General features: G+C 43.0%; 1 protein-coding gene and 1 long non-coding RNA gene across 7 annotated transcripts in view; one reads left to right on the top strand and one right to left on the bottom strand.

The window, feature by feature from the left end:
• Nucleotides 1-2,747: 2,747 nt before the first annotated feature.
• On the bottom strand, nt 2,748-5,729 carry LOC134450463 (uncharacterized). The gene is made up of 3 exons (XR_010035103.1): nt 5,547-5,729; nt 3,821-3,965; nt 2,748-3,365 (listed from the first exon to the last, which is right to left on the bottom strand). It is a non-coding gene; the product is annotated as an uncharacterized LOC134450463 (long non-coding RNA).
• A 248-nt stretch (nt 5,730-5,977) lies between these two features.
• LOC134451479 (ephrin type-B receptor 3-like) overlaps nt 5,978-10,000 on the top strand; it is a 97,139-nt gene continuing 93,116 nt past the window's right edge. For all 6 annotated transcript variants that reach the window (XM_063201969.1, XM_063201967.1, XM_063201965.1 and 3 more), the window contains exon 1: nt 5,978-6,665. In XM_063201969.1, the coding sequence (XP_063058039.1) occupies nt 6,602-6,665 (64 nt within the window). In that variant the 5' untranslated portion in view covers nt 5,978-6,601. The remainder of the gene's footprint in view (nt 6,666-10,000) is intronic.

The raw sequence follows: 10,000 nt of genomic DNA, 5'->3' as shown, positions 1-10,000 counted from the left end.
AGACAATAATAGAGGGAAGTTCTAGTAACACTCCAGATACTTCTGATAAATCACAGAGAGGATACTTCAGTCAAACCCAGATATGCCTAATGCATAGACTATAACACAGAAAGCAGACTGTAATTCAACTCGTCTATGACTTAAAATACAGAGTACAAGACTGAGAGCCCATACTACAAAACCAAACACCAGATATTGTATGACTAATACACAGAGGCACCAGACAATATTAAAACCCAGATATGAATAGTGTGTCTGGAGATGCGGCAACATTTTTTTGTCCAACAACCACAAAATAGACATAAAAAGCCCCAAAGAGTAAGGATGAAAGGAAAGGACTCTTCCACACATGACAAGCCAACTCTGCACTCACTGCACTGCACTGGTTTTTCCACTTGTTTCTCTACTGTATTCCAGAGGTTTAAAAAGAAAAATTAGACTTAAGTTCATGGTAGCACATGCTGCCCTAGTGTCCTAGAAGATAAGAAGACGCACCGCAAGAGGTGTAAGAGTGTCCGGTGCGTGTGTGTGTGTGTGTGTGTGTGTGTGTGCGTGTGCGTGTGTGTGCGTGTGTGTTTATTATTTTGTTTATGTTGCGTGTTTTGTGTGGGAGGGAATAGGTCCCCTTTAAACCTTGTAAAACTGCACTCGTTCTTGGAATGTGTGCGTGCGTGTGTGTGTGTGTGTGCGTGCGTGCGTGCGTGCGTGCGTACGTACGTGCGTGCGTGCGTGCGTGCGTGCGTGTGTGTGTGTGTGTGTGTCACATTTGAGAGCACTGTCTCTGTCTTTCCTAAGCTGGGAATGTTACTCAAAGTCCCATTTGAGATTGTCCAGACCAACTCCCTCCGTACCCCCCCACCCACCACCACTGCCCCCCTCCCCTGGCTTGTCCACCCCACCCTGGTCTAAAGGCTGACCTGCTCTAGATCCACTCCAATAGTACACACACACACACACACACACACACACGCACGCACGCACGCACGCACGCACGCACGCACGCACGCACGCACGCACGCACGCACGCACGCACACACGCACGCACACACGCACGCACGCACACACACAGTTATGACAGGGTCTACCCAACATCAGAGGTGCTGTTTTTAAACCCCCCCACCCCACCCCACCCCTCACCACACCCTACCCTCCCTGCCCCCTCCCTCAGCATGGGGGTGGGACATTTTAGCTGGGGTGGTGGGGGGTGGTCAAAGGCTGGCTATCAAGGCGAGGTTTGGGGTGGGGGATCGGGGGGTACTGGCTGGAGAAAGGCTGCTGGGGCACAGACACAGAGGGCTTGGGTGCGGTGAGGCTGGGGTGTGGGGGTGGGCTGGTCTGGGGTTGTGGCTCTTGAGGGGTCGAAGGGAGTCTGAGAAATTTCCATATGGCCGTAAAATGTCTGCCACTTTACTTATTGAGTTTCTAATGCACGCCAGGTGCTTCGTCCCTGCTTTCCCCCCTTCCAGGACAGCTCCTTCCAGTTTGCCTGCCGCCTTTCGACAAAAGGCACATTTGAGGCAATAATCTCAACGCTTTACGGAAAACAGGCCCTCAAACACAACATTATATAATGCAGAGCAGAATATAGGGTTTCACTGTTGCCGTTCATGGCTGAAAAGACAGAAAAAAAACTTTCATCTCAAGTCTTGCACGAAATAGCAAACACATAACTATTACAGTAAACCAGGCTGTAAAAGTTTTGCAAAACATTGCAAAAAAACGTTGCATGGTCAAAAGGAAAAAAAGCCAACCAATTTATTAGAACAAAATTTCCAGTCGTACACCCTGAGCCCTAGAGCCCTGGTTTTAACCCAACCTGTACTTAAGGTTTAGTATCTTATTTTAACTGCTGCAAACAGGCCAGCTCAGGAGATCTGCTGAGGAATCCTAATCCCTGTTTTTCACAGGGCCAGCCACTCCTCAAGGCCTTCCCACAATGCAATGTGATTTCATTTTTTCCCCCCTAAGGTTCTAGGGTGAGAGGGTGATTCGGTGACTTCAGCATTCCATGACACACACATTTTCTACAGGTGTACAGATGTGTGTGCCTGCCCTGCGTATTAAAGATCAGCTAATGTCGTAGGAGACATTTAATGGCCAGATTTGGTCAGGAGGCCAAAGTGGACCTGTAGGCTTCCTGTCTCGTAAAACACACAAGTATAAGATGTAGCTGCCATGAAAAGTTTATCAACTGAGTTCTGTTATTATAAATAATAGTAATAAAAAAATAACAATAATAATAATAATGATAATTATGACGACGATTATTATTATTATTATTATTGTCGTTATTACTGTTGTTTTTATTATTACTGTTATTGTTATTACTATTATTATTACTGTTATTGTTATTACTATTATTATTATTGTTATTGTTATTATTATTTATTATTATTATTAGAATGCTGGTGTTCCTCTTTTTACATTTGAGTGATTTTTTAAGGTTTTAATCATCACATAAAATGTAGACCCTCTGCATTCTCTGTGGAGAAGGAGACGGACGGAGACGGAAACGGCTCACACCTCACCAAGTGCTTAGCGCAAATTCCAAAAAAATACATTTTCCCTCTTTATACTGTGGACAACATGTGTTTCCTCTCTTTCATATCTCAGAAATGTTTAATCCCAAATACATTTGGTTGCTAATTAAAATATAACCTCAATTAAAGAAAATTTAAAAGGATTAGTCATTATAATTATTGATGCTTGGATGTTTTCTTTATTTCAAAAGTTACAGAAAGTTTACATCAACAGATCACGTTGGACATGCAGAACAATAAATTAACACACTTACCTATCAGAGATAAAAAGATAGTGAAAACATTTTTCACGTAATGACTGAAGCCATATTTCTGATCAGTGTGTCAAGAAGAGGACTGTAGACGCCAGTGACATTCACTCACCAGACGGAAAACCAAAGCATTGAATGATTATGTCCATGAGTAAAACAAACTTGACAAAAGTCCATCATATCCAAGAGATGTTGCATTATAACATGTAATAAATAAAACATATAGTGGAAGTTTGGTAAGTAGTTTGACAACCTCTTGCCAAATGTCAAGGAGACATATTTTTTCAGTTTCAGTTATTCACGTTAGGGTTCACTGCAATGGATAGCATAAAAAACACATATATCAACTATACAGCCACTGAATCACAGTAGAGATATTATAGTGGCCATATATACCTTGAGATCTAACAAGTACACTTATTTTAAAAGGCGATGACAGGTGAGATATATGGCTTGCACGCAGCCGGGGGAGAGAGCGTAGTGAGAAGCCTTGCTGTGCGGTGCGGTGCTGTGCTGTGCTGTGCTGTGACACTGCGTAAAGGTCCCTTGTCACGTCATGTCACCTCCGTGGGTCCTGTCTGGTAAACAGCAAGTGGGGACATGTGAGGGCCACATCATGTCTGCTCTCACGCCACACACACACACACACACACACACACACACACACACACACACACACACACACACACACACACACACACACACACACACACACACACACACACACACACACACACACACACACAGAGAGAGAGACGTGCCATGTTCATGCTGGGCTGGACAGCAGGTACAAGCTATCGGCATGAAGGCTACTCCTCGAGGGGTCAGCTTGTCAAATGTCAATGCAAGGATAGGGGCAGGGGTGAATGCAGCCACACACACACACACACACACACACACACACACACACACACACACACACACACACACACACACACACACACACACACACACACACACACACACAATGAACATGGGTGAAACACGTAATATAGAACAAGCAAACAACCCCTTCGCAATTACACTTACATGCACATAGCTCGACACCCACTCATACACATGGCTGTTTTACTGGTACTGCCGACCACTTGCACATAGTTGGTGAAAACTCCTCTGAAAACACCGTCTGTCAGATAAGGGGCTCTCAGGGACTTCCCCGTGTCCTAAAACAACACTAGGAACACACACACACACACACACACACACACACACACACACACACACACACACACACACACACACACACACACACACACACACACACACACACACACACACACACACACACACACACAATCTGCCTGCTGTATAACGCTGTGCGGAATCACATCAAATGTACCTTCAATACTTGGTTCACTTTGTACGTACTTTATGATAACACAAAATGGCTACATTTTTGTAAGCATATCCCCTTAAAACACATTATACATTTGTTGTTACCAGAATGGCAATGACCGAGTCATAGTGCATTACTAAAGGCCCTGTGTTATCTCATAATAGAATAGTACTATGGTAATTAACCTTTTATTGACTATTACAGCGTGCCTCAGATACGGTGCACAGGGCTACATAACTCACCATAGGCTACAAAGAACATTCCGCAGTGTGTTACTTCAGTACTTAGAAGTGTAGGACCAACTATAATAGTGTTCAATTCAACTCTATCAGTATTTACTCTATATCGCTGTAACACTTGTTTGGGATGGTAATGGAAGTTCTGTGATACATTAAATTGTGTCTTTTTACATATTTCTCAGTTGCACAGTGCACATGTGTGAGATATGCACAAATAACATTAGTATTAATGACTGTAAGCATCTGCATTGTAAGAGAGTTTTGCAACATTAGACTTTCAGATTTCAGATTAATCTCAATATTTGTCAAGCTCAATTCTGACACAATTATGCACAGAGCTGTGTATTGACATTATCTTGTCAAACAATATTAGGCATGTGTAATGTTCACCCTGGTGTTAACTGTTTCAGAATAAAAGACTGATACAAGAGGTTGTGATGGACAGTAGACCTATTTTGACCATTGTGGGGTTAATAAATGAAGTCTCCACAAAACAAATGTCATATGGCAATAACTGCTTAGTATTATTCCAGGGTATTATATGTTCTGTTTGGACAAGATATATAATAGAGTATCAATATGGCATTAGAAAGTTATTTTCTCTATTTATATTTCTACTATTTATTTATCTTTATGGAAGCACATCATGCTATTTACCTAGTGTTTGAATTATTCTGATGGCCAACAATAGTAAAATGTGACAGATACAAGTGAGACTGCAACAATGATTTTTTTTCTGGCAACTGACTCAGAGTGTAAAATACTTTAATGATTTCCTCAAACTACAACTAACGGCAATTATTTAATAATAAAGACAAAAGTATAGGTCATCTATGGCATATTTGCCAATCTCTTACAAATGTATATTTTGAAATTAAACACACAACACACTTCTCTCCACCTCTGCTATAAACTGTGCGAATTGCCTTTTCGGAACTTTTCGGAAATAATGCACCGGAAGATCTCTTGGAACACTTTTACGCACAATTAAAGTTTGATCAAGACGGAGATTAATCGCGGCGCACGGAGCTGGACTTCATGCCTCTAACTTTTGTTGGACCGTCACTTTAAAACAATTACACAGCGGTATGTCAGTACAAACAAACAAATGAAATAACTTAATAAATATATGCTTGATTCTGGCATATCATTTAAACTTAATTTCTTGTTTTGTACTCACAGAAGTGCGGGTCGGCTGTCTGTATTCAGATGGTGAACCACGGCACCATCATCCAGCACATAAAAGGAACGGTAGTCACACTATGTAAAGTGTCGTTTCTTTGTTATACAGACACAATCAAAAATGGAAAAAGATAATGAAAAAAATGATATGGAAGTTGACTGGAACGTTTTTTTCCTCGCATTGAAGAAATGCTCCCGCTCTATCTTGAGTTCCCGCAGGGGGCGCTATGTGTCTTTCAAAGCTCCAAAGTACCCATGTCTATCTGACTTTCCCGAGTATGGCTATCCAGTTAGAGCCAGCAGCTTTCACAGCTAGTTGCAGGGGTGTAACCACTAGAAAGACTGACGCTTTAACTCCGCCTTTGTGTCCCGCTTTCTCCCTCTTTCACTCGTTCGTTGGCTTGCCTCAACGGTACTTCATTCCAATGCGGGCGCTGAGCGGAGCACCAACGTCTCTTCAATCGGGCTGACTGACAATTCGCTCAGGGAATTACGGTGTCTCAGCAAAGACGGTGACGAGGGGACTGCACATGCAGGATTTTTCATGCATGTTACGGCGTTTGGGACTACTATGCGAAGCTGATGGACTGAAGATGATGCAGAAATGAATCCCACCATATCGCTCCTGTAAACTTTTAACATTTATTGGAGAAACCCGAGGAACACTACACGGACACGTTCTTTTTGGACCCTAAGAGATATGACTAAAACTTAAAAGCAGAGAGGGGCGCTGGAGAGGGTCAAATGCGAAGTAGCCAAATGCGAAGGAGCCTACCGGGTGAACGACTTTCGTTCGTCCTCATTCTGCTGGCGAAGAACCCGTGCGAAGCCCATTCTCCCAAATACGGAGGAATTGGATATACGCGTCTGCTTTCAAGCTAACCTTTGCTGGTTCATACATTACATTCCGTTAGTGTTTTGTTTTATGGGGATAAGACATATTCTGAAATTTTGAAGTTGCTGGACTTCCACCGGGTCTTGAGGAGTTGGACCTTTCAGGATTACCTACTCACTATTCTCTGGGCGCATTTTCATGTCAACGTTGTCTGCTGTATGACAATGGATTATTTGCTGTTTTTATGCAGCCTCTTGCTGCCACTGACGTCGGCCGTTGAGGGTAAGAACTAACATTAATATTCATGTTCACAAGGTTTTTGGATCATAATGTGCTTCACTGTGTTTACCGTCTGTCACCACCACACCGAAATATGGCACGTCATATGTGTAGGCTACCCAAATCGACGCAGTTGACTGTGTACCCAGAACGCAAGCAAATTTCATTACGCGCGTTTAGCAGTTTACATTTCTACCATCACATCACTCACTGCCACGAGCCTACGTAAATTAATTCATCTATGATTTTCTGGGGGTCTTTAAATCCCGTGTAAATGCGCTCACCCAGCGTGAGACTAACTGCCTTGCGCATAAAGACAAAACGGGGTCCCGGACCCTCAACGTCCTGAATACACACCTTAATTACACCGACCGGTATCTTTTCACGCGATCGTTGTTTATGAGTTGGATGCTCATTTCCAAAACACATCGGCCCTTTCAGTGTTGTTGGGGAGCAAATGAGCGCAGCCTCGTCTCGCAGTAGGGGAGCCTGCGAGGGCTCCTCGCCTGTGTAGCCTATAGTTACTTTCAGTGGGGGAATGAGCTAGCCAGCTTGCCTGGCACCGAAAACATCTAGCCCGCTCAAGTTGTGTTTTTTTGCTATTTTAATTGGGCCCAGTGATTGAGCTGGTTATTGGAATGTGAAATAATTGAACACAAGATAAAACATTGGCCTGTGTTAATTGGTGTACAATAGAGTAGGTCAGAGGTAGGCGTGTTGCTTGAAAAGTTTACATTTTGAATTGAGCCCATAAAGTCCGATGGTATGCCGACCTATCTCAGTTGTACTGTGTTAAATGTTTGATGTTTCCAAGAATTTCGTTTGCATCCAATCATCAAATGTGTGGATTTATGGGAAGGGAGTAGTAGCCTACATTATCTTTGTTCTTGATGTAGGCTAGTTGTGTTAATGCCCGCCTTTTGGCACATTTTTCAGATTATATTTTGCATGCTCAGTGTTAATATAATAATTTGTACCATCAAGTTTCATTTTTATAACAACACAAACGCACAAAATAACCAGCTGGCGTAGTCATGCCAGTAAAAAAAATGTATGGAATACATGCTTGCATGAAATGGAAGAAAACTAGGTTATGAGACGCTCTGTCAAAGCAACCTATGACGAGTTATTCCTAATATGAACTCTGGCAATTTGGTCGCTTTTAACAACATGGCCCACTACTTGATTGGTTGGAGTTTGATGTTTATTGCCATATTTACACACACGACTGATTTATTTCCGGTTATATATAAGGAACTATACAAATGTAGATAGCAGATACGTTTGGCTTCTCTTTTGAGGCAAAATTAGAGCATCCCCCTTACGCCAGGCCAAGCTGCTACTATCTGCCTTCAACTGGAGCTGGTGAGGCAGGCGGGTCAATTCTCTGCCAGAGTGGGATCACACGAAATTGTGTGTGTGTGTGTGTGTGTGTGTGTGTGTGTGTGTGTGTGTGTGTGTGTGTGTGTGTGTGTGTGTGAGTGTGTGAGTGAGTGAGTGAGTGAGTGCGTGTGAGGAGATTTGGCTTTTTCAGCAAAATAAGAATGGGACAGACCCCAAAGTGGGAATATGTCTTGTTTAGGTGGAATAAATTAGTAACGCATTAAAACGTTAAGCAATAAATGTCATATTTAACTATGCACTGCTGGCCCAAACTGCAGGCGTTTCACCTCGGGGTGATATTTGCCATGTAGTAGGCCTAGTTTATTCATCAAATGCGCTCCGGATGAATGGCACTAGCTGGTATCACCAAGGCGTAATGGTCGTGCCTTGTCAAGGTGTTGCTTGCCACAGTTCTGCGGAGGGGCAGCCTTTCTTTGAAACTGTGTGAAGTCCAACTACAAGGCCGTCTAACGCCGACGTGTGAATAATTTACTGAGGAGTTCCTACTTACATGTTATTCTAGGGCAATTTACCCTCTGGAAACAAGGAAGTTGTAAAAACATAATTCCAACGTTTCCCTTAAAATAAAACAACAAAGCATGTTGGCTTATTTGAGTTTCACTAATCCATAACTACGACGGGAAAGTTGGATCAAACCCAAATTCATCTTTGGGACCGATGGGCACGCATAGTTCAGCCCAGTGCCCTTTAGTGGAAAATCTACCAGTGTTTGCCTTACAAGTAGTAAAACTCTGAGAGCATTGCTCTAAAAGATAAGACTATCATTTAGGCTGTAGGCTGCAGAAGTTACTGTATAAGTGATTGATTCTCAAATAGGCAACTTGATCCGTAGCTTGACCAAAGTTTTTTTCTGTGTGTGCTTGAGTGACAAGCTGCTCCCATGTCGCCGGTCGCGGCCTACAAGTAGGTTATTGTAATGCGTTACAGTGGATGCATTACGATAGCCTACGATGATACTTTGTCTGTTAACACTGAAATTCATGCTGCATCTCCGACCAAGACTCGTTGAAGATAGGACACTTACTATGCTATTAACATAATAATTTGGCATAGCCTTCATGAATAGTTTTAGCTGTGCTTTCAATGTGACTTTATTGTTGTGTTTTTTATTAACCTACTACGGAAACAGGAGTAATTCATCTCACACACACCCTGAAACGGACAGAGAGGTAGCCTCGCGTCTTCGCTGTGGCAAACCTCCCTCGAAACGGTGTAGTTGCAAGCCTCCCTTGAAAGGGCTCTGCTAGTGTTTCAGTCAGAGGACTATTGCATTGCACTCTCCTGCGCTCCGTTCGGCACCTCTTCTTTACTCCTAGTGCTCTACCGACTGCAAGCAGCAGGGGCCATTTTGTTCACCAATCCCCACTCTTGTACGAAGTTAAGTGTGGAAACCTCATCACGGTGCCAGCTCAGGGCTTATTTTCATACTTCAAACAGAGTTGTAAATGCGGTGATTGTTTGCACTGCATTGTTGAACGACTAGGCTATATTTTTCGTTGCGTGTGTTTAGCCTTCTTTTATTTGAATTTCATATTTTTGTGAGAATTATAGTCTAATAACTCAGGCTCAGTTCAGATCTGACGGTGAGCGGAAAAGCTCAGCGTTTTGTTTAACTTGAAACCCGCATCTGTTACTCGGGCAGGGCCGTGCGTAATGCATTAGACCTCCCGCACAGCGCCGGGGAGAGAGGAAACCTCAATGGCCCTGCGAGCAAGCCCTCTCGTTTCAACGATAACCCGTAAGCGCTTGTGTTTGTAACAATAACGGCCTCGTGTTAAGTGACAAAGAGGAAAAAGAAAGCATTAGTACTTCTACGCACTTCATTAGCAACTTAAATGATCATTTGCCTAATTCACTGCATGGGCATACGGACTAACAATCGGTATAACAATGCAATGTGTGGGCCATCTCCATTCAATTGAGGCTGAGTGAGG

This window comes from Engraulis encrasicolus, chromosome 6 (genome assembly GCF_034702125.1).
Source record: "Engraulis encrasicolus isolate BLACKSEA-1 chromosome 6, IST_EnEncr_1.0, whole genome shotgun sequence".
NCBI classification, from domain to species: domain Eukaryota; kingdom Metazoa; phylum Chordata; class Actinopteri; order Clupeiformes; family Engraulidae; genus Engraulis; species Engraulis encrasicolus.
This window is presented reverse-complemented; position numbering and strand designations above follow the sequence as displayed.